The sequence below is a fragment of the Gordionus sp. m RMFG-2023 genome, chromosome 5 (assembly GCF_954871325.1).
Source record: "Gordionus sp. m RMFG-2023 chromosome 5, tfGorSpeb1-WG-v2, whole genome shotgun sequence".
NCBI lineage: Eukaryota > Metazoa > Nematomorpha > Gordioida > Chordodea > Parachordodidae > Gordionus > Gordionus sp. m RMFG-2023.
The window spans coordinates 10,209,208-10,236,309 of record NC_088779.1 but is presented as its reverse complement, the minus strand read 5'-3'; the positions used below and the strand labels follow the sequence as shown (position 1 = coordinate 10,236,309).

The 27,102-nt window shown below is 23.8% G+C and overlaps 1 protein-coding gene across 3 annotated transcripts; it reads left to right on the top strand.

Moving 5' to 3' along the window:
* The first annotated feature begins 14 nt into the window (after nt 1-14).
* LOC135930362 (Kv channel-interacting protein 4-like) lies at nt 15-27,102 on the top strand. 3 transcript variants are annotated; one of them, XR_010572740.1, is made up of 8 exons: nt 15-292; nt 21,594-21,718; nt 22,957-23,026; nt 23,610-23,680; nt 23,920-24,042; nt 24,080-24,162; nt 25,850-25,912; nt 26,940-27,073. XR_010572740.1 is itself a non-coding variant. In XM_065467147.1 (7 exons), the coding sequence occupies exons 1-7, from the start codon at nt 118-120 to the stop codon at nt 26,988-26,990; spliced, it is 798 nt and encodes a 265-aa protein (XP_065323219.1). In that variant the 5' UTR covers nt 15-117; the 3' UTR covers nt 26,991-27,102. The 3 variants fall into 3 exon arrangements, 2 of the variants coding, with proteins under 2 accessions (XP_065323219.1, XP_065323220.1); XM_065467147.1 differs by having other exon boundaries at nt 23,920-24,162; nt 26,940-27,102; XM_065467148.1 differs by lacking the exon at nt 15-292 and adding an exon at nt 20,373-20,501 and having other exon boundaries at nt 23,920-24,162; nt 26,940-27,102.

Genomic DNA, 27,102 nt, shown 5'->3' with positions numbered 1-27,102 from the left:
ATATTCTTCTATTATTCATTTTCATTAAAAAAAAATAATCGCAGAAATTTACAATATACTTAAAGAAAAAATAAATATATTTCAAATTAAAACAAGAAGTACCCACGCCCCTTTTAAATGGGAGTATTTGTATCTTTAGTTAGAAGCGCTCAGTTGGAAAGCGGTATGGACTATGGGCAAGATTATCCTCTCGAAACTTTCTCTATGAATAGAGGTAACAAATATTCGTCCTCCGTGAGTAAATTTAGAAAACACAATTCAAACAACATGATTACAAGAGGATCAATGATAGGTAAAAAAAAGGTCTTTATTTCTAATTTCATTATTTTGTAATGCCTTGTTTTAAATAATTGTATTATTTTATTTTTAGTACCCTGAGACTTTATGAGCCGGACTGGACTATGTGTAAAATATTATTTTACGGGTTGGAAATTTTTTTTTAGCCAGCTAACAAAAAAACTTTTCAAAATATTTCCACCCCCACAAATAAATAGATTTTGCGAATGATTAGGTGGTCAAGATTTCATGATCAAACTAAGATAAGTGAATTATAACTATATTTAAAATAAAAAGAATATATTTGTGGCATTGACCGGAGTTTGGAAATTTGGAGTTAGATTATTTTTTAAAAAAATATGTATTATATGTTTAAGGTTCCTAAAAATTATTAAAAGATATTCTAATCCCGGTTCTTAGATTTGACGCGGTCATGAGGTTTCTGGCATCGGCTTCAAGGTCTTCTAAAAATGAGTCACGGAACATTTTAAACAATAATATACATATATCTTAGTGGCAGACACTTTTATTGATGTTTGAAAATTTATTAAATGGGTTCGGCTTCCCTGTTTGTCTCACTTCCATGAATTTTGAGTTCCGATTTTATAAACTTTGATAAACAGTTTATACAACATTATATAAATAAATTCATTTCATCTTTCAATGAATTAATTGTATTATTAATATTAAATTTTAGCATAATTTATTTTTTCTCATCTAAATATCCCTTTTAAAATCTCTTTATATTTTTTTTTATTATAAGAAAATGGTCATTTATTACATGCTTTATTAAGCGTTTCACATTTCAAATTTTATATCATTTTTTTATTACATAGAGTCAAAAAAATATTATAATTGCATATTGTTAAAGTTATTTTGCTACCCATGAGATTAATTGAGTGAGATATAAATTATTATTTTATAAAATGTTAACACCAATGTTAAATTTTTGTCATTTTATGGTATGTTATGTCTGGAAAATTTCAAAATCATATCTAGCCTTGCATAATATAATATAAAGCTTGAAAATAATGGGCTAAGTTATTTTTCCAGTATTTTTTACCCTTATTTTTTGAAAATATATTTTTTAGTATAATAACAAACAGTGTTTTATTAATCTTACCATAAATTATAATATCCAGTATCATAGAGTTCAATATTAAATTTTCAATAAATATTAGAGATCTGTAAATCCCAGCCCAGCCTATTTTTTAAAAAATAATTCCGGTTCGGGCATGGTGAAATCTAATTTTTTAAAAAATGGGCAGGGCTGGGTCAAACGTAAATTTTAAAATTCTTTCAAGAAACAAGGCGCCAATATTTTTTTCAATTAAAATAAATTAAATTTTTCTGTATTTAAATAAAGTCGGGCCGGGGAGCCCACGAATGATTTTTATCTTTGTTTCAGATAGGGTTTTTCGGGGTAAATATAGAAAATTTGTTAGGAACCGGGTCGAGCTTGAAATTTTTGGTTCGTTGCACATCACTAATAAATATATCCTTTTTTATATTTTAATAAAAATGTAATCTTTCTTTTCGGCTAACCATATTTATTTTATGCTTAAATTTTATCAAATGCAAAATATGTATTTGTATATTATCATTCTTTAAAGATAGATAATATTGTTAGTATATTCGTGTCAATGTGTTTTTTCTGTATTTTTTCAACTTTAATTTTTTTTTGAGTTTTTTATAAATATAAAAATCTTATTTAGCCGAAAATGTATTCTAATGTCTAGAATACCCATTATATTTCAATCAATATAGCCTTTAACTTTTTGAGTCATTTATAATTTATTATGGAGAAAATAATATTAATTAAACTAAATTTAAATTTTCATTAAATAATTTTCTAAAAATCACAGAGTATGTTTTCTACACATGGTAGAATACATTACCACCAAAATTTTTTAATTTAAAAAACGCGCACAAAAAGTTTAGTTATCGTTTGCCTTTTTATCTTCATATTTTTAAATATGATTAAATTTTTTTAACCTTTTTTAATTTGAATTACAATTCTAATGGTCTCCGGGACAGCAATATCAGATGGGATTAGTATCTGAAATTCTTTTCTGAGAAATTTAAATATGATGTTCAACTGTCAGAGACAACATAAACAAATATAGTAATGGTAATATAGAGGCTTGCCATCTAAAATATACCAAAATGAGAGAAATAGCATACTAAAATTTATATCACATCGGCATTCCAATAATAAAAATTTATTGATAATAGATTTCAATTGTTTATATATCTCTACTGGTTTACTTATTTACATATAATTCATTCTATCATAAAATAAACTAATTTTATTTTTAAATTTTAATTATGTTATAAATTTTCTAAAAAGTGTGATTATGTCGGGCAATATAATAGATAAAGGTCGAGGACCTTAACTTTGTATATAGGACCTTAAATATTAGTAAAATCAATCTATTTGGTGAAGTCTTGATTATTGTAAATAATTTTTCCCCTGATATAAACTTTGTATTCAAGCATAAAGGAACATGTTAAGATTCGAATTGATCAAGAGTGATTATACAAACATATTGACTTTGGAATAGCTACCTATAAGTTTTGACCGGCTCCCGATTACATACATTTGGGGTAAAAATAAAAGAGAGGTGGAAAAGCAATATCCAGGAACTAATGAAAATCTCATGAAGAAAAAAATTGGAAAATTAATGTCAAAACCTAATACGTTCTATGCCTAAGAACATCTGCAATTGAATCTAAATATCAATCAGTTCAATTTTAAAGCAAACACCTCCTTTAATATCAATTACAATCAAATATTTTATATTTTATCTGATAATTATTATTAATATTTAGTAATTTTTTAATATTAATTATGCTATTAATATTATTATATTTAAGGCTTTGTCCTAAATTATTATATTTCAAATTTTCGTAACTTTTTAAAATTATGAAACATGTCCAAGTTTTGTTAATTTTCATAATTCATGCCAAATTATTTTTATATTTCCCATTTTGATTAATATAACCGCCCATTTCTTATTATAATGTGAAATATAAAAATTAATATTGTTTACCAGGGATGCGAACCCGGCAAAATTTTTGCCCGGGTTCGGTTCGAGTTCGGGTTCGGTTCAGGGAAATTTGTACCCGGGGTTCCGGGTTCAGCTCGGGTTTAAGAAAAAAATATTCTATTTTAAATCATAATTAAAAAACTAGACATAAATTTGTTATAAAAAATAATTTTCTATTTTATTTATAGGCAAATATAATTAAAAATACAAAGAGTCATTTATAGATTTAAAAATTTTTATTTAGACGTATTAAAAATAAATGGCGTAAATAAATTTAATTGTTTAAAATTTATTAACAATCCAATAGGAATCTTTGAGAATAAATTTAAAAAAATTTAAAAATGGAGTATAAAGTTTAAAATTTATTACCACTTCACTTAAATGGAAATATGATAATATTATAAAATATCAAGTAAATTATTAATATTTGTATATACAATATCTTATATTAATTTAAACAATACACTGAACCGGTTGAACCCGGGTTCAAATAAAATTCCCTGGTTCGGTTCGGGGTTTTGAAAATTTTATAAACGGGGTTCAGGTTCGGTTCTGGTTCAAATTTTTTTTACAATAACCTAGGTTTTGTTCACCGGGTTCGGGTTTGGTTGTTGCTTACTTTTTTTCATAAAAGTTTCACAAATTTATAAACTTTAAGTTATAAATTATGAAATTTTTTTATCTCTCGAAATTTAAAAAAATAAAAAGCTTTCGTAAATTCAAAAAAAAAAGATTTAGGCTTTTATTTGTTTTATTAAAATAGCTTATTTCTCTTTTTTCATTAAAGTTACGAAAGTTAATTTTTTGATATTTATAATACAACCAAATAAACAAATTTATAGCAATTTTTTTTTAAATTTGAAGATAGTTTAAAAGTAAAAAAAATTAAATTGGCCAATAAATTAATTATTATATTAATTGTATCTAAATTTTGAGATTTTTGATATGAAAATATAAATTCTAATAGCTACAAAAAAATATCTAATAAGTAGCTTTCAAAATTTATTAAACTTGTAATTATTTCATAATAATAATTAAATAACTATATACGCCATCTTTCGGATATAATATTATAATGATAGATTTTAAATACTTTTACTATAATTACATCAAAAAATTTAAACCATCCGTGTTTATTTTAAAGAAATTTTAATAATGTATACTATCTTATTATAAAATTGTCAAAGGAGCAGTCTAGATGGAAGAGAGATTTGATGAGGATGAGTTATATTTTTCAAACAAGTTTAATTCATTATTATTATAATATCATTAATATGCATCTTAGATAAATAATAATTATTATCTATATATGTAATCACCGTAATCAAGAAATGAACGTTTTCGTATAATCTTAACGTTAATTTTTATTTTTCCAATCAACTTTCCTAATGTTAATTTTTATTTTTTTTATCAACTTTCCTGTCTTCTTAATGTTAAATAAATCAATGGAGACTATATATCTCTAATGTTAAATTTTAAGAAAATTTTTTGTACATCACGGGATTCGAACTTATGACTTAACGTTTTAAAGGCAAACGTTCTTCCCACTCAGCCACCTTAAATCTTGTAATATAATCTTTCTTATATATGTTATGAATTTGCTATTAACATATTTTTCGATTAATTTATATAATTTAGTTCTTATTGTGTTATATTAAAAAGATTTAAATTATATTTAGCCAATTCATTTATCTCATATTACCACCCCGGTTTTTTGATCAGGCCTAATTTTGAAACCAATGTCTAGCCCATATTAAAATATTCAAAAATTTTGATGCATCTCTATTTTTAATTTTACCCAATATGATTCCTATCACAAATTTAAATTTTGATATTTCTATTAATGCTCACGGGTTACATTGCAACAATTTTATCTCTTTTTCTCCTAAATTTTAATATAAAGCATATTTAGTACCATATACACAAACTAACTAACTACACCTCAGCCCTGTCATTCTTGATGGGTTATTATATTACTCTTAATATTTTTATAATACATATTTATTTGAATAATGCTTATACATATGAGATAAAATTTGCACTTAAATATTTTTATTTTAGATAAAGAAGGGTTAAATAAAAGTATATCAAAATGTAACTTAAAAGTATCTATAAACCGATAGAGATACCTCTGAAATAGTATATAGATACAGACCCAACTCTGATAATTTAAATAAATTTTGAATAATATAATTACAATTATTAAAACATTAATTATTGCTTTTAAAAACGAAAAGATTTTTTATTAAAAAGTAAGGAAATAAATATAATATAAGAATTTTTTTTATTTATTAAGTTTTTTTTATTTATTAAAAAAATAATTCCCTATGTGTATTTTTATAACGTAGTAAATATAATAGTTAATTTTTTAACGTTATAAAAATTATGTTAATTTTCTTTTAACGAAGTCGGATTAGTTTTTTTAACCATATTAAAAAGATTATAATAAGTTTATTTAAGAATTTTGTAGAAAAATTTCAAGGGCGACAATGCTTCCTTGCTTCTATGGAAGCTTCGTCACTGATATAAATCGTTATGATAATGTTAAAGTTTAGTAAGACAGAAGTAATAAAGTACAGTTTAATAGAAATAGCACAAAGATGAATTCTCAGGCAAAGTAATATAGACCGGGGGTCATCCTGCTGAATACCTTTATAAGAGGATAAGATAAAATGGCTAAATATCAAATGGGATGGTTTCTTGTAGGTTTAAAGGATGTAGTTGATAAAAACTGCAAAATGTTTTATGAATTGTGAAATAAATATTTTTCTGTGAATGCTATTGTACACATTTCGAAAGTCGATATTAACTAGATGTTGATCGATTGTGGCATTTTGAACATAAATACGAGTAATATGTGCGGCCATTTCAGATTCTGAACTCGTTCCAACACCTAAATGAAGAGAGGAGTATGTTAGAAACTTGTACGAAGATTCTGTTGTCTATAAGCAACATCATTTTTTATATACAGTACCGACGGCGATAGGTTTTTTACAAGGCGACAGGTTTAACTCCAAAAAAGGCTTTGAAAAAGCTGGGATGTCACCACACCTTGTTACTTTATTGAGTGATTTTATCAGTAAATAGGTTTGAATGTTCAGGGTAGGAGTGGTTAAGTCAGAGGTTTAATGCCTTCGAACCCAGGGGCAGCATTCATCTGAAAGGATGATCATTTTAAATACTTCCCCCAGAAGAAAATTAGATTAGGGTCCTTAGTTTCATTAATTTTTATAACTTCTGATGTTTAAGGATATATATCCAACGATTTTTGATAAGATACCGCATCTACTGGAGCAAGTGGGGGCTGCATAGTCTAAAAGCACCATTTATGTCATGGTTATTTAAATTAGCTCGATTTTGATTTTAAATCATCCTGGTTTTTGTTACAGGTGTGAGTTAGGATATCAAGGTCTTCCTGATTAATATTAAAAGATGCCAGTTTAATATTCCTAGTGAAAGAATTACCCTTCATAGTCGGAACTTGGAAACACTTGTGGCCGAATAAAAGAAAGGCGGACCATTCATCCTTAGAAGGGAAGTTGTGTAATAGCCTATCAATGTACTGAGACTAATTAGTTGAAACAACGAGTCTAGCATGCGATTCTGAAAATCAAACGAGGCTTGAGAAGACCGAGGAATTGGTCAATGAAGAAATTGGTGACATAAATGTGGGGGATATTAACCTTAAGGATATCGTAGATGGGGCAGAGCCACTTATGAATGATTTAATTTCTGAAAACTGCTTTTATAAATATTATTCTTATATTATTTGCCCATTTTATACTTTAGATAATATCCACTAGAGTAAAAATGTGTGAAAATTTTAAATTTTGAACAATAATTGGATATGACGGGCTTTTCCAAAAAATGACACTTGAGTAGAAATTATAATTCACAAAAAATTTTAAAAAAATTGATACCTTTACAAATCTGACCTCTTTCCTTAAATTTTCAATACTCTATCTTAAGAAACTATATCCAAATCGGGATATATATTTTTTTAATTACAGAATTTTCACAAATTTGACGAAAAAATTGAATAAACGAATTGGAATTTTTCAAAATTTCTAACATTTTTTACTTTATAGAAAAGCATATTTCAATATTTTTATTAAAGATTTAGAATATTGTTAATTTAAAATTTTTTCTCTTTTTTTCTAAAATATTAGTCGGTAAAATTGTGAACGATCATTTTTTAAGCCAATAATCGTTTACTAGAGAAAATACGAATACAACTAAAATAATAAAAAAGTATTGACATTTACCATATTTTAAACAATTTAATTTATATATTGAAATATATTCATGATTTCAATCATTAAAAAATCTCATCCTACAAAATAAAAAAAATAATATATTTCAAATATATATTTCTTATATATCTACATTTTGGTCATAAAAATATCACTATACATTTCAATAATTATTGAACAATCTTTTGAAATTATTTTCATATAAAAATGAATTGATCGTATCAATTATGGTTTTTTTTAAGTCATAGTAATAAAATAAGTTATTTTTACCAAAAAACAATCAAAATCACACAAAAGATTGACATATGCATTGGAGGTCTGCCATGGGCTGGTTTTTAACGCAAACACCTGTCAACCCATCGTTTTAAAAATATTTAATTCGTCAGCCGCTCCTAGTTTTTTAAATTCACTCGCCCTCCTGTTTAACCCTCCTCATCCAACTCCAATACTTTTATTTTGTTTGGTTTTTATTTACTTTTTAATATATATTTTACACTTAAGAGTATGGCCTAAATATCAAAATTAAATTGGGAAACTTTTGTAACCTATACGAAAACAAAATGAGCTATTTTAAATACAAAAATAAAAGCATGTTCCAAACAAAATACAATTTTTTTTATAAATTTCAAATTTTTGACATATGATTTGATTAAAATTTATGAAAGTTTTTTGCGAATTTTTAAACCAGATTTAGGACGCAGCCTAAACATAAAATATGTAAAATATTAAAAATAAAGATAAAAATAAAAATTTTCAATAAACATGAATTCGTCTGCACCCCTCGTGAGATTTTTAGAAAATATATTTTGCAAAGGTAAGGGTTTTATAGGCCTAAGCAGAGTGGGTCGGAATTTTTTGATCAGATTCAATTTCATATTAAAAAAAGCCCTGCATAAGTCCATATCCAAAAATTTAATTAATTTAATTAATTGAATTCAATGAAAATAAAATATTTCAATGTATTTAAGCAATTAGTTTGTTTGCAATACTGAAATTTATAATTATTGAAAGAAAAAAATTGCAATATTTTTTTAAGCAGATTTCTGGGCAAATTAGACAAAAATCTAACCATATCCCTTCTATCATACCTAAGAGCATATTAACATAAATTTCTCACTTTAAAACGTTTATATTTTAATAGATTTTTTTAAAACACGTTGAGTAACAAAATCATATGGCTTAATTTTTGCGAAACCAACATGTTATGAATGCTATAATATAGTTTTAATTTAATATAGTTTAATTTATTTTGAAAAATGTCGTTAAATCGATTTCTTTCAAATTAACTTTTTAACATTAAAAACATTTAACAAGGAGCTTATTAATTTTTAATTATAATTGAAAATTTATTATATATGTACTATACTATATTATATATTTTATATTAAATTAGAAATTAGAAATTTTTATTTTTCACTTGTTATAGGGACATTTATTGTTTTTCTAATGCTTTTTCCTCTCATCGAATTTTCTAAATGCTTTTTGTTATTATTATTCTTATCTTATATATATTTATAAATATTGTATTAGAGTTATCAAAAATTTATAATTAACGCTTTAATTTAATTTAATTATCATAAGGAAAATACATTTAAGGATAATAATAATAAAAGTTATGTTATACATTGGTTTACCCAGGATTTTAAGTAGAGAGAAGCAGATTAGGCGGGTTTTCTTCTATACATTTTATTGGAATCATAGGCGTAGCCAGAGGGGGAAGGGGGAATCCCCTCTTCAGAAATTTATCACTTTTTGTGAATATCATTTTAAGCTAATAAAAAATATCCCCCTTAGTCCTCCCCCCAATCCCTGACCCCCAAAAATGTATGCATATATCACCCTTTATTGCTAAATTTCAACATTAAAAAAATCCTCTATTGCTCACCTATAAAAACTTAAATAAAATAATCACTGAGATTGTTTAAAATGTTATTTTTTGATATTTATTGAAATTTTATAAAATAAAATACAAAAATTACAAAATAATTTATAACTGGGGGAGGGACATATTTTTCCCACTGTGTATTATATTGTTATGAAAAGAAAAATCAATTTCTTTTAGCGTTAATACATAGCAAAACTTTACAAATAGAACATTCCCAGGATGTCCTAATATATTTTCCCAAGGGATTCCGAATCACTAACAAGAATTTTTATAGAAATATGATCCGATCCCTTTTTCCTTGTATCATCAGCGACATATTTTTATGAAATTTTGAAGAAGTCGATATTAGATTACTTTGCAAGGATGATAATACACCCAAGTCAAGAATCTTTTGAGATAGAAGATTTTAGATAATTTTTAATCGAAATAGAGACCTCTTATAAAATCACCAGAGCCGTAATCTGATATAAAACTTTGTGAGGGTATTATAATTGCCTTCCAATTTAATTCAATTAGGTTGTCCTCGACTTCCTTTGAGTATATTTCAAAAGAAGAATCCGTATCAGTTGAACATATATCAGACAAGAAAATTTTTTTGAAAAATTTTATAAAAATATAATATTTTTAAAATATAAATGTAAAATAAGCATTAATGCACAGTGGGACATAAAATGCCCGGATACATTTTTTGTAACTGCCAAAAAAATAAATGATCATTTTTAAAAATATTGATATTTATGATAAATATATAGAATATATAAATGTTTTTTATCATTTTTTATTTATCAGATATACCAGAATTTTACTAAAGTAGATTTAAAAATTTTATAAAAAATATTTTACATAAAATAAAATAAAAAGCCGGGATTGATTACGAAACTTTTTGCGCGCGATAATATTTAAATAAACATAAATAATATAATTTTTTATATGGGATAAATTTATACCATCTGTGTATTAAATAATAAAAAAATCAAGCCGGGTTAAATATGTCCCACCATGTATTAAAGGTCCTTTTTTAGGTGGGACAAATTTCAACCGGCTGTGTAATAAAGGGTTAAACAATAATTTGAAAGAAAAAATGTAAAAGTTGATATTTTTTTTAAAAAACTATTCATCATAATTTATACATTTTTGGAAAAAGCATTTATATATAAAAAAAGTGAACCAAAAATGTTTTTTAAAAAATGGAATATAAGCCAAAGATAAGTCTTAAGACAAAAGTGAAATGCATTATAATTATTAATAATGGATCGATAAAATTACTAAATAATATAATATATCAAATATAATTTTTTATAAAGTGAGTAATTTTAATTTATTTATTTTATTAAAAAAATTTAATTATAAAACTATTGATAAAATTAAATCATAAATTAAATAAAAAATTAAATAAAAAAATTAAAGCACAATACAAACAGGGGAATATTATATGTCGTAGATTTACAGTATATCTAATTTTATTAGTGCTGTAAACATTACTACAAAAAAGAAACGCGTTACCGTTATTCGTTACATCTGAAAAAAGGAACGCGTTACCTTTTCAATAAAGTAACGGGCTACTCGTTACTTAAAAAAATTAAATATATACAAAAATAATATTTATTTTTCTGACAATATATAATAAAATAAAATTATACAAAAAGAATATTTAAGATCGTTTTATAAAAAAAATTTACATATATATAATTATAATATAAATAAAATTATACAAAAATAATATATTATAAGATAACATCTTTATGTATCAATTTTTTATTTATTTTTATTTTTAGCAACAATCGATTTCAAAATTTTGATCAGGCAAACAAAAGCTCTTAGTGCTCAACACAGCTGATTAAATAATGGGATGTTATTTATAGTATTTTAATAATAAATAAAATCCATAATAAAATTATTTGAAAATTTTATTATTGAATAAATCCTGGCTACGCCACTGTTCTATATATATATGTATATATATTATTTAAACAAAGTTTTTAAATTATTCTTTAAATTTATTAACAATTATAGTCAAACCAATAGCAATACTAAAACAAGAAATAGAAGATATAAAATCTCAATATAATACTTTGAACCAACACCAATATTTTGTTAATTTTGGGTTTTTAATGTTGGTTTCCAGCCCGATACTGTAGTATAATTTAATTGCTTATATTTAGGGCTGTGCCAATCCACATATTTTCAACGATCCGATCCGATATTGCTCCAAAACTAATGCGATACTGATACCGATCCGATATTTATATTGTTTTTCACCACTCCCCTTTGAACCAAATGTAATTAAGAAATCAATATTTTTTATAAATTATGCATTTAATTTAATTTTTTTTATTTCTACAATTAAGACTATAATTTAAAAAAACATATATTAAATAATATATCCATTTTATGTTAGTATGAATTATAAAATTGCAATATTTAATATATAAAATTATAATATATTAGATTTGTTTTTAATAAATATGAGAGCCTCTAGATTTTCTGGCAATCAGCTTCTACAATATGGACTATCTATATCCCCTACCGTACTGAAGGCAGACTCAGATGATTCCGCAAATAACGCATTTACAAAATTATCTTTTTCTTTTGTAAAATATTTCCATAATTCAGATACCATATTTAAAAAAATTCTTTTATTTAAAGTATAATTAATAAAATTAGTGTTATTATTTAAAAAGATTTAAAATAATTAATTCTTTGGGTGCTCCTTTCTATTTAAATAAAATAACTATTAAATACAATAAATCTATTTTAAAAAAGAATAAAATTTAAAGGGTGTTGTGCATTTGAATTGTTTTAAAAAAAATTATTTAGAAAATATTATAATAATGTATAATGTAAAATAAATATATATAACATAAAATAAAATAACAAAAAAAAAGAAAAGTAAAAAGATCAGATCGGTTTTTACAGGTATCAGCCCGATCCGATATTTTTGGAAAATTCTAAATATCGGTGCAGATCCCATATTTAAATCGACACATCTTTCAAAATATTATGAAATAATATTATTCTATTATTAAAGTAATATTTAAAATAATGACATATTAATTTATCTTTTTACCTTCAAATGCTTTTTTAAGTTTGAACTGCTGGACATTGAGGTTGAAATATTTGTGTTGGGATATAATTTACATTTCCTAAAAGTAGACTTAGTACCATTAATTTTCTTTATTGGTTTAAAATATATTTCAAATTGGGGCCAGGGTGAATCATCTTCATCTGAAGAAGTAAGTACTATGGACATAATATTCTTAAAAAAATTATAAGAATAATAATATCATTAACATTTACTTTGAATTTGATTGAATATTAATTTCGACAGCAAATTTAACAACGAGAATTTAAAATAAAAATGAAGGCAGTGGTTGATATGAATTAAAACTCGGATTAAATTTATATATTAATAATTTAAAAATAAATAAAAGTAATTTTATAATACAATAAAATATGTTTTTCGTAACGAGTAACGTTTTGCGTTACCGTTACTCAAATAAAAGAAACGCGTTACCGTTACTCGTTACCTCTAGAAGAAGGTAACGAATGGCGTTCCTTTTTTTTAAATAAAAGTAACGGCGTTAGTAACGATGTTACTTTTTTGACGTTACTTCTCAGCACTAAATTTTATAAATTATCATACGACAATCAAGTAATTTTTACCAATTTAGCGAATTATATATTTTACTGAAAACTATAAAATATTGATAAGAACATCAGAAAATATCTTTTAAAGACATTCGGGGATAAATAATATAAAGATTAATTTTTAATATCATTTTTATTAAAATAAATAGATGGCGTTAAATAATTGAATGCAAATTGTTGCTATATTTATTATCAAGAGCAATGATTAGTATAATTTGTTAAATATTAAATGTAATATATTCTCTAACTGTCAAATATGTCTGTAAAAGTAGAATTTTACCTAGTATTTTGTAACTAATTCTATATAATAGAGGAATATCAACTATATGTCTACTTTTTATAAATAAATTTCTTATACTTGTTTGGAATAAATTATTACCATGCTTTTATATTAATGTATATACAAGTAATTTATTATATTTTATTTAAACTAATAAAAATATATTTCATATATGTTTCAGGCTTATTTTTTTTTATTATAATTAACCTCCTATCTTGTAAAAATATTTTATGACTATATATAGACTAAGGTAACCGGCCCCAAAATCCTGGCTACTCCTATGATTGGAATGCTTTTCGACCCACCCATTACAGACTTTGGCAGGGTTATATTGTTCAAAATGTTGGTTAGTTTTTTTTGAAATTTTGTATAGTCAGTATTTTAATAAATTATTTTATTACTTATTATTATTTATTATAAATTGCATATATTCTGGGGAAAGAGGGGGTGGGGAATATTTTGTAAAAATAGAAAAAAAAGAGATAAATATCATTAAATTATCAAAGTTATTGCTGAATATTTAGATTCAATTTATAATATTAAAATAGCGATAATATATTAAGTTTGAAATATCTTTCTTATAAAGCCCTTCTAAAAATTCAAATTGTGGTTAAAATAAAATGTTGAAACAGGCCAAAAAATTCTGATTTAATAGGTCTCTATTTCCTCCACCTTAACAACTTTGAGCAATTGATACCTTATCGTTAATTAAATAATTCATTTTCCAAATGTAAAAATTTTACTAATCTTTTAAAAATTTCATCCTGGAGGTTCCATTTTCCGAAAGAACTATTCTGGATGCTCCCACCTCCCTTCTCTCCTAAAATTTTGCACTTGATATCTCATTTTAATCATTTATTTAATTTCTCTGAATGTTTAAATGATAATTATAATTTATAATTTACAAATGTTAATATAAACATCTTTAATCTCAAAGTGCTGTCTAAAAATGAGGATATTTGGAAGTATTTAAAGAGCACATTTTTATAACTATAATTACCTCTAGATTAGCTGCATTTGATGGCCAGGTCTTTCCTCAAAGAACTCGGTTTACATATCCAAAAAATTGCTGATAAATCCAGTGAAGGTTTTTACTTTAGTTCTTTCGCCATACAAAAATCGAATTACATCAGGTCTAATGGAAGCCTCCTTCCCCGAGAGCCAACCCTAACTGTTTTAATCCTTTTTATATATATTATTATTTTATTTTTAAATTTTTTATGTATATAATTTTATTCCACTAGCATTTATAATGACAGGTTTTGATTAGAATTATATTGTATTTGTGCATAAAACTAATAAATAATGAATATTATTTTTAAACATCTCTATTTTACATAGGTTCTTGGTACTTGCATAGACTTATTTTATACTTGAATACATAAACTGCTTAACAAAAAAAAGAATGAGACAAAAAACCTTCCATTCAATTTTATATAATTTTAAGAGGGATTTTAACCATTTGACTAGATATTTAAAGGGAATTTAGCCTCATTATTTAGAGGAGAGATTAAAATTATCAATTATTTAAAAAATTGGATAAAAAAATACTTTTATTCATTTCATTCAAGAGAATTGATTAATTAAGGTTACTTTAGCCATTCTGGTAATAAAATATCAATTTATAATTTATTTTTAGAGAAAAAATATTTATAATTATTCATTAGAAATCTTTAGGGTTCAATATAACTTAAAAGGATAAATTGTGTTGAAATAAAGTTTACTGAATAAATATATCGACTTTTTAATTTTAAACAAATTTATTCTTAACTAATGTTAATATGATTAAAATTATCCTAACAGTTCAAAATCTTTGGGGACTTTTAAATCGTTGAATTAATTATAGAATTCTGTTAAATTGATAAGGTAGATAATATCTATCGAAATTTGCTGATTCCAATTGTATTTATATGCACAGATCAGTAAGTATTGCAGACTTAATTTAATTAGTTTTTTTAAATTAAATTTTATTTTATTGATAGTAAATAATTTTTAACTAGTTATTTTAAAAAATTGTCTAAAAATATAGGCTTATTAATATAGTCAATGTGAATTTCTTTTAAAACGAAAATTTAATAAAATAGGTGTATTGTTTATAATTGCTTTTAAATATTGCATACAAAATAAACCCAATATGAGTTTGTGCGAAAATGAAGCCGAATAAAAACTCTTAGATCACATGAGGCCTAGTCACTAGCTATACCATTTACTAAAAATCAATCAGACACTTCTTGGTTGGATAGTCATAAATATCCGAATTGCTATACCTACTATTAAGTCATCTTATATTATACTAATTTTCTAGAAACCTTCCAAATCCAATTTTTTAGGCCCTTCCTAAAATTTTTATTATTTTATAAATGCGAACCTTTCCAGAATATTTATTTTTTAGACTCAAACCTGGTCCGGCCTTTTTTAAATTATTATTTTAGTTTAATTCATGGGCTTATATATCCATGGTTTAATTTTTTTAAAAAGATATAAATTTAAACACATTCCGAAAATCGCTTTGTTTTATGACGGAAAAAGTTTGTGATTTAGGCCCAGTTCGGGCTGATTTATATGGCCCCATATACATATTTTCATAAAAATGTTTGAAATAATTTTAAAAAATATTAATTTCTAAATTATTTCGAGTGTATGTATATCTTTTTTATTTCAAGTCAATTTCAAATTGTGAATAATATAAAAATACAATTTTTAATGTATAGTTATTCCATAATCATAGTTTTTTAATTTTAGAATTATACAAAAAGAGATAATATCTTGCTTTCGGTATATTCATCGATATAGCCAATTAATTTCCTATAGAACATAATTAATCTAATTTTATAATCATTTCTATCTTATTTAACTGCTTACTCCATAAACTTAAGTTAAAATTTTAACATTCTTTATTAGATAATATGTAAATTAAATATAATTTTATTATCAAAAGGATTGAGTTCCGAAAATAAATTTTATGAAGGATTTATTGATTGCTTGCTACCTGAAAAAAATATAAAAAGTGTATAAACAATTACCTTTGAAACTTATTTTATTTTTATAAATATATACCTGTTATTTTAAGCTCATTCAAATTCGAAAAGTTTCCATTTGACATATTTTTGAAAATTCATTTATAGTTAGTTTTCATTTGTAAGTTTTAAAAATTTTCACCGTAATAAAACCATTTTTCGATATTAAAAAAATCAATAAAATTAAATCATCCTAGTAGAGTTTAAAAAAAACTATTATATACTAACATTATCATATTAATATGCTAATTTAAAACTATACTATAATGAATAACTTATATTTATGGGTTAAAAAATGTATCCATCAAGATTCAAGTGAGTTGGTAAATTTTGTCAAAATTATATAATATTTTATAAGTTCACAAGAAGTTGGGTACATTTAAGCTTTAATATATACCATGTATTATAATTATTTTATATTTCTGAGTATTTATTTTGATAGATTATATAGATAAAATATATTAAATGACTATTGCAAACAATTCAGAATAGTGTTGTCAAATGGCCCATGGATCGATTTTTAAAAACTGCTCGATTTAGATTTTAGCCAAACCAATATTATATAAGCATGGAGATTTTGCTCATAGATGGCAGAAAGATTTAGACTTACAATATTATTTTGGCTAAAATCTTAATAGAGTGGTTTATAAAAATCGATTCAAATCGGGCAGTTAAATAAAACGAAAATATTTTCTCTTGACAATTTTTGTTGATATTTTTTTAAACTATTTTTCTAAATATACCTAAAATTTATATGATGGAAATCTAAAAATTTTGATGTTATACACTTCTTTTTTTTATTAGAGATTTAAAATTAGTTCTCTATTCTGAAAATATTAACGCCTATTTTTAGTTTTATATACTCTGTTAAAAAGGAAATTGGATGCTCGTTATTTTCAAAATAAAATACCCTTAATATAAACATAAGATTTTAATAATTCCACAAATTTTATAAATTCACTTAACCTTAATTACGGGGGTAGAATATTTTTTAAAAATGAGATAGTAATTGTTCAAAAATAAAATTAAAAAGGAATAAAATTAATAACATGAGTTTGAAACCTGGAATTAAAATGAATTCTAGTTCCGATTTTTCAATATTTTAAAATGATTCTAATTCCATGCTAAATGATATTTCCACAAAATTTCATATATTTTTATCGAAGGATTTTATAATATAAATATTTATTTTGGAGGCATAATTAAACATTAAAAAAAATGATTCTACATTATTTTCTCAAACTCGATATTAAAAATTAACCATACCCATGATGTATAATTAAGAGGTTACTTTCTCGAGTAATTGATCTCTCCCTCCCCCTCCCCCATATTAATAATTTGTCATCTCGTCCACCTTATTTATTCTCTTTATAACAAGTTGAAAAGCATAATTATCCATTTTCGTTTTTTAGATTTAAAATGATCTTGACCTAAATACTATTAAGATTTTATGGTATATAATATTTTATTCTATCCTCTTACTTAAATCATATGGGAAATAGTTAACTCGATAGATGCCTAACTAGTTCTTAAAAAAGGGGAGAAGCGAAACGTCAAACAAGTAAATTTTTGTTATTAACTATTTTAATGGATCTAATGTTAATATTGAATCACTACAAAGTCATCGTCATATTTTTTATAAATAAAAGAATGCTTTAATAGTTTGTTAGCTACCAAAGATATGGAAATTTTAATCTCAATGTTATAATTGTTTTAATTAAAAAATTGATTTAATAATTTTTTAATTATACTACGGTTTATCTAAATATGAGAGAACACAAAAGTACATTTTAAAAAATCTGAAATATATTATACGTGGTTTTGCATATTTTGATGCATACAATAATATTTATTTTATCAAACATTTAATTTGAATTTGATTGTTACAATTTATTTTTGCTTTTTTATCATTTAAATTAAATTAATTTTATTTATAAATATATATATTTTTTGAATTGTCACATTTATTAAAAGAATATTACAATTATTCTATATAAAAATATATAATTAAAATAAGAGAAATTAAAAAGATAATTAATAATATATCAAAATAATATATTTAGATATGGTTGGCTGGATTTAATGACCCATGTATAGATATACAGTTAGATCGACAAATTTTGATTGATTTGTTTTTGTATTTTCAACTTTCGTGATGGAGTAGACAGAAAAAGATCTGGCAAAATGATCTAAATCCCAAGCGAGGGGTATACCTTGGTTCCAATGGAATAGCGTCATTCCATCTATTCTTTAATTTTTAACTTAATTTCATATTTATTAACATTATTAATTTACAAATATATTAAAAATAATTTCACTTATTGAATATTTTTTCACGGGAAATAATTTCCAATACCTGAATATATCGCTAAATTTAATGATAATTATAATTCTTTTCTATAATGACTACTAAAAGCTCAATTTCTTCACCACGAGATCTCTTTCGTATGGTCTTAGCCTAAAAATAAATCATAATTTTTAATTCTCCATATATTTTTTACTATCTAATGAGCTATAATCAGAATAAAATCTTGCTGGATTGATTAGTTTAAGTGGGTAGGAGTATATCGTTTGTAAAATCTATATCCTAAACCATATTTTGAGCGCGTTCCCTTAAATTTAAAAATCTGATTTTATCAGAAATCTATTCCAGCATATTTGAATACCTTTCTTATGAATTGTAGACAATTTGCCTTTAATCTTTGAGTCGTTTATAATTTATATAAAAATCTATGGAAAACCCATATAAATTATATTAAATTCAAAGATTCATGACAGAATCGTTTGAAATTCATAGGATAAGTATTTCAAACATGATAGAAAACATTTGCGGTAAAATCAGATAAATTCGAGGTTAAAAAGCCGGAAACACATTAGCGCTAATTTGTACATTAAATTATTACTTTTTATAAATGACTATTTACTTTTTTTTAAGAAACATAAAAAAATTAATGTTAGCGTCAATGTGCTTTTTCTGGCAATAAGTTATTTTCACAACTTTAAATCATTTTTTAAGCGCATTTTTTAAAGTTTCAAAATATGATTTTACCGGAAATATATTCAATCATGTTTGGAATATTTATCTTATGAATTGTAGACAATTTTGCTGTTAACCTTTGACTCATTTATAATTTATGTAAAAAATATATGAAAAGTTTAATATAAATTATAAATTATCTGAAATCCATGAGGTAGGTATTTCAAACATGTTGGCATACATTTTCGGTAAAATCAGATTTTGTAAAAACGTGCTCAAAAAATGATTTAAAGTTGATTAACACACTGCCGGAAAAAACACATTGACGCTAACATATACACCAATATACTACTATATTTTATTCCTTATTGAAAAAAAATTAATCATAAATTTAAATTTGTAATTTTATAGTTATCATGTGTAAAAAAATTTTTATTTAAATTTCCGGGATATAAGGATGATCGCCCTGAATTCAACGTCAACTTAACGAATGAGCCTTTTCACTAGGTATGATAGTTAAGAAACATAAAAAAAAATTTGTATAGCATGGGAAGATGGGGAAACTTAATCCTCTTTCTATTCCAAAATTTTAGGTTTTTTTTTGAATTGGATATACAAAATGATTTGGAGTAATTTTTGCTAATAATACTATAAATTAAATGATATCCTTTAAAATTGCTTAATAAAATATATATATTGAAAAATATAGAGGCAAAAATAGTTAAATGAAATAAATAATCTTAAAAATCGATATATACTAATTATATAGGCAAAAAAAATTACAAATGGAAATTTTATAATTATAGGAATATTTCTTACATACGTTAAAAATAATTCAAATCCATACCTATGTTTTAATGCTACTCTAAGTTTTATCATTTTTGGTTATTTAACTTTTATTATGAATGTTTTACATGAAAATCTCAAGATATAATCAATAACAAAAATGTTGGGGAAAAAATAAAATAATAAGAGAAATAATTAATATCCATTGGTATATTTGTTGTTTTTTAAGATTTTCCAAAATTATCTTTATAAAACGTTATTAAATTGGTTTTGCTATATACGAATTCACAATTCATTTATAATTCATATATAATTATTAATATAGATGGGTAAGTCTTTATCGTTATTTTTTTTTAAAATTATCTTTACATATTTTTTATACCTATTTTGTGCCATCAATAAGAAAAATCTTCAGGCTTATGTAATATTTTTCTGGATAAAATATTTAGTTATAGAGAAAAAGTTATGCCGTATAACTACATAGAACCTGGAGATGTTTGCATCTCTTGGACCATGCATAAAATTAAACAGATTGATTTAATTAAGGTATTGATTTATAAAAAGGTATTAAAAAATGTATATCGTTACAAAAAAAATAGATTTTAAAAAATTACAAATAGTCAAAATGATAAAAAAAAATACTATAAATAAAAATAGTTTCTTACACTATTAAATTATAAGTAGCATCATTGGGATAAAACGGAGGAGGGGGGGGGGGTTTCTCCAATTAAACAATTATAAGTTTTTTAAATATATTTTAAGCCAATAGAAATTATCCCTATACTTCTCCTCCTCATCTTTCATTAAAAAATGATAATAATAAACATGTCATTATAGACAATAAAAAAAATTTAAAGTAAAAGTTAATAAATTTTTTAAAATAATGATATAATTGGGAAAAAAAATGAAAACCCAATTTTTAAAAGAAAATGTAACATGGCAAAGTTCTCTAATAAAATTAAAAAGGTAAGGTACCCATTATTATTACCTCTTCGGAAAATCTATACTACTCCCCAAATCCTTCAAAGTGTTACATTAAGCAAGGATTTCGATTATAAACTTTTCACCTCATATAGATAAATTCATTATTTTAATATATAAATTTTATGGGCTAATGGCTAATCTATAAGATTGATTTAAACAATTGTGAAGGATATGCTATAAATTTTAAATTAATTTTTGATCATTATAATCAGGATCAACCTATAAAATAAAAATCATATAGAGATAAATTCTAGCCCTACATCCAGCTTTAGTAGGTAAAATGAAATAAGAAACTGCTATAAAAAAATTTGCAGGCATTGAAGAGAAAGAAGATAATTATATTTTAAGATTAGCAAATATATTATATGATAAAAACTATACAATAATAGATCATCAGGTGTTATTTATTCATATATTATATTTAATATACCTTATAGATGGCAATTGCGAGGGTTTCCAAAGACCTCCAATGTATCATCGACCGCAAGATATAGATACTTTGTGTCAACTAACCAAATTTTCTAAAAAAGAAATGAAAATTTTATATCAAGGCTTCAAACAGGTAAAAACAAATTATTAACACATGTTAAAGCTCTATAATGGTTCGACTTAATTTTGATAATAAATCGTTTCTTATGGGCCAAATTTTGGTTTTTTATAAGTTTTTCTCTTAATAAAATTATACTTAAAAGTCATCGAAAAGTCAATTTATTTTTTTATGTCTTAATTATTGTTCAAATTTTTTTAGATCTAAATAGGGAGTAAAGATAATACTTCTGTTTAGTAATAAGAAATAGATACAATATATAATATATATTAAGTTGATTTCTATGCTCGAATATATAAAATTGTAATATAAAAGTGTCAACAAAATACTAAGATTAATAAATTAAACATACAAGGAGATAGTAAAATCGCGGCGAAATTCTTTAGCCACTAAAATAATTGCATTGTAATTTTTATTGATATTGATAAATTTCAAAATAGTCAATATAATTGGAAAACTATAAAGAAGGAAGGTGGTGAAAAGTAAGCGTTCTTATTAAGTGATAGTGAAAATGATTATTAATTATTGCTATAATATAAAAACCCTCATCATTCATAATCAGTATTCAATATTTTAATTATCAGGGTAACTTCCATTAGGGTTATTGGGTCTAAAGGGTTCTGAGTACAACTAGATTTTGATAGGTTTGATTAAATCATCAATATCAACATTCAAGCAAAGTTCAAAGTATAATATTCTAATTTCTTTTTTTTTGGAAATAAGCCTGTTAATTAGCCAAGTCGAGAAGTTTGTTTCGTTTGATGATTTAGTTGTCAATAATTCAGCCCGTCTTAACTCTCATAATGAGATTAGGAAAAAGGGACAGGGATAATTAACCACTATAAATCAAAGTATTATATCTAATTTTAAGCTAAAAATAGCCTTTACTAGTTATTTTTACAATTGTAGAAATAGTAATTATTTTTTTATCCTATAGAAAATTCTCACAATCTTAAATGTGTTCCTCATAAATTTAGATCGGAAACATTAAATAAATTTTAACAAAAAATAGTACTTCTAACTTATGTGTAACTATCAAAATAATTCAATAGATTAAAAAAATCTGAAAAATAAGAATTATATAAGTTGGAATTCCTATGAAAAACTTTAATAATTTTTGCCTAGAAACTATGAAAAAAATGGATTAATATTTCAAATATTTTTTTCTTGGTAATATGCCGAATTGATTTAATACAAAAGCAAGAAAATAAATATTATCGTATTATAATCTCTTTATTTTAAATTTTTTATAGCAATGTCCAAATGGATCATTGAATTTTGACACATTTAAGGATATATATGGACAATTCTTTCCAGAAGGAAGTAATTTTGTATTTATATTGTATTTTATTTTGAGGATTAGAATTAAATTGTGGCCTTACGAGCTTTTTAATTTAAAAAACCTTTAATAAGACGCTTTCTCAAATAGAAAATATTATAGCACATCATATCAATCTTTTCTTTCTCACTAGGGATGCCATTTATTAGACATTAAATAGTGAAAATAGTTAATGATAAGCATCGGACCTAATTTTTCAAGCTCGGAAAAATATTGGCATCTTTATTTATTGCAAAAATTTAAAAAATACGTATCAATTTTATTTTAAAATTTAAGCCCTGATGAAATTTTTCTTAAAAATATTAGGCCCGACCTATATTTAAAATTTATATATGTTTATGTATAAATAATATTATTTTATTTTGAAGTTAAAATATTGTTTTGCAGTTAAAAAAATTAGAAACTGTAAAATATAATTTAGTAATAGATTCGGGAAATTATAATTTTTAAAATTATATTATGTATACCTATAATGAGTTTATTTGGCTATTATCCTTATAATAAATATTTTATACTTCAATGCACAAAACTTAATATATTTTTATATTATATATGTTAATTATATAGATCCTATTCAGTATGCGCATTATATTTTCAACACTTTTGATAAAAATCATTCCGGATGTGTAGCATTTGAGGTATATACTTTTACATATTTGCATTCAACTCTAATTTTTAAAACTTTATATACTATAATTAATTGGTAAAATTAATTTAAATCAGGCATAAGACACACATTATTTAAAATAATGTTTATTTTATTTTTTAAAAATGGTTTTTATACAATAATAGAAGAAATCACTTCAGGAGTATTATGGCATACTCAGTTTTTCAAACAAATATATTTTTTTAAATGATATATAAAATAAAAATTAAGGATTTTGTAAAGGAACTATCTCTTATCTGTAAAGGAACTATGGAAGAGAAATTAAACTGGGCCTTTAATCTATATGATATAAATGGGGACGGAGTTATCAGCAAAGAAGAAATGACGAAAATAGTATTTTCAATATATGAACTCTTGTATAATGTGATAGATGCCCAAGAGCCTAAAGAAATTAAAAGGGCTCACCATGATTTGGAGGTGGTTGTTAAAACCCATGTCGATAGAATATTTAAAGTAATTTATTTTATACTTATTCTAATGTCATCTAAATCTGTTTAAATTAAAATGTAAATTTATTAGTAATAACAATATTTTAAAAATATTTTATTATAATTAACAAGATTTATATAAGCTTAGCATTTTAATGCGTTGAAATTAAATATAAAACAAAACAATTATAATTTCTAAATTTAATTTATATTATAAATTTAAACTTAATGTGAGCAAAAAATTTACATCTTATTATAATTAATTATATATATATCAATATTTTTTTATATATAATTTGATAGAAAACCATTAGATGCTTTTTAAAACAAAGCACATATAAAGGTATTTTTAATGTATTATTTATTAAAGTTTAAAATAATTATACAGGGTTAAAAGATGTTTAGTAATAAAGATGATTAAGTGGTATATTAAATAAGTTTGAAGTGCTTACAAGTTACATAACTCATTTATATAATAGAAGAAAAGTTTAAATATTTTTTCAAAATTTTTATAAACCTTATCTTAATTTTTGAAAAATAAAAATACGAATAATTTATTGAAAAAATAAAAATTCAAAGAATATTTTTAAAAAATGTAAAAATGCTGCTATTCTTTTCGGTTTGCGTTTCTTTTCTTTTTGTTCTAGGGCTCCAACCAGAAAAACGATATAATAAAAAACATTTCTTAGAATATCAATTTATTAAAATTAAATTTTTATTTCTTCAAATCTTATTTTATCGAGCATGTTGGTCAACCTGTCAAAAATGAGCAAACGTAAATTATATGAAGGCCCATTCTTTATTCAATTATACCGAAGGATGATAATAAGAAGGATGGAATTACGTCCTACTCATATTCATGTGTTTAGTACTGAGTATATTAGCTAGATAAAGAGCTAGAAATATAAGAAGTCATCCTTCCAAATGAACTGAATACGTATCATGAGTTATTTAAAATATTTAAAGCTAATTTAAAATTTCTTTAATTTAATATATTTAACTTTAGCTACATTGTACTTTAGTATATATTCTATTTTAGATACATTTTAATCACCTATTTCCTTATGTGAATTGACCGAATTGTATTTGACCATCAATTACATAACCCTAGTTTTTAGTGATAAAATTTTATTAAATATGAGAATTTTCTCTATACTTTATTCTAATAAGTTTATTTGCAAAAAATTTATAACCAAGTTTTAATGGTTAAATAAAATCGCTATTTTTTTTTTTTACCAAACCAAGCTTAAACCTTGACTTTTATTTTTATCTGAACTGTAAATATTTGTTATGGTTTGGATCTTGTGAGAATATTATAAAACATTATAATTGAGTTCTCAGAACTATAATTAAATTAGTTCTCATTTAGAAATTTTTAAAATTTTTAAAATTATTCGTAAGGGAATCACATATATTTATCATATTAATTTACTTATTTTAATATTTTTACTTTATTGTGTATTCCAGTTTATTTACACCCAATTTCGTAAAGCTTATAAGTTGGTTTTTATCGGGGCGATAAAAATGAAATATATATAAATATATATTTAAATTTACAAATCAATAATTTAAATTTTTGGGTACCTATATTCGTGCCTTCCCACATTACCACTTTTGCGCCCTCTCCCCCAGGGTTTAGCAAAGTAAAAAATACTACATTCAAGAGTTCTGTATTATTTATTAATTTATAATTAAATAATTCAAATATTTAGAAAATGGATATAAACAGTGATGGATTCGTATCATCGGAAGAATTTATCAAATCTTGTATTAATGTAAGAAAAATTATAACTTTTCGAACTTAAAAATGTATCATTTTAATGTAAATTTAATACATATAGTATTTAAAACTTTGAAACGAAATATTTTAACTTAAGAATTAAAAAAGATACATTATGGAGCAAAGTACTATTATATTGCTGAGTATTTCTTGATCTTGTTTTTTAAAAAAAAAAGAGTTTTCAAAAAAAAAAGAGTTTTCAAAAAAAAAGAGTTTTCAAAAAAAAAGAAGATATATCTGAGTTGTTAAAAAAAGTGCAATATTTTTACAAACCTGGAAAAATTATAAGCATTGAAAGGTTAATTAATAGGCAAATAAATTAATCTATAATTTTGTCGATGTCCAAGTTCTATCCGAAATTTTTTAGAATCCACATTTGACTGAATCCTAGAAATTGTTTTTCCCTTTTCAACAGACCGATTCGAATCACTGAGTGTAACGTACTTATAGTAAGAGATATTTTCTCAAACGATGCGAAATTAATCGCTAGCAAAATCACAGCGCATCACAGTTATATAATATTTTTTGATGTGGTTGTCGGGATTTCATCGTTTTGCTCCCTATTCATAAACTATACCTTTATTCTTGCTTTGGTAAATTATGCAGGGATTAATTTTGCATCGCCTGAGAAAATCGCGCTTACCATAAATGAGGCGTAACTGATCATTCACAGTTTGCGCGGCGGCCAAGAATACAAAAATACAGAGTATTTTGTTTGTATACTTCGCGTAAATTCGCGCTTACTGTGAATACAGGGTAAGGCGCTATTAGATATTTCTTTTCCTACTCTATGTTTTTTTCTCCAGTAAAAATATTCTTTCGTATAATTAGATCAAGAAAAATGATAAAATGTTTACAAATTTTAATTTAACTCCACTAGACAGATAGTTAAAATGCGTAAAATATATATTATTTTTTTATGAGTATGTACCCTTATTATATTTAATTTTAAATAGTAACTATACTTGTATTTTGTTTTTAGACATTTTATTAATAAATTTGAATTTAAAAATATAAAAAAGGAAGAAAACATTAAAAATATCGCCTATTTAGACACGATTTTGAAGTTTTAATATTTGTTGTTGGCAAGACATGAAAAGATGAATCGATAAGGAATAAATTGATTTTATTGTTTTGTTAACGCGTTTGCAAGGATACCTAGACCTACTCTATATAAAGCGATCT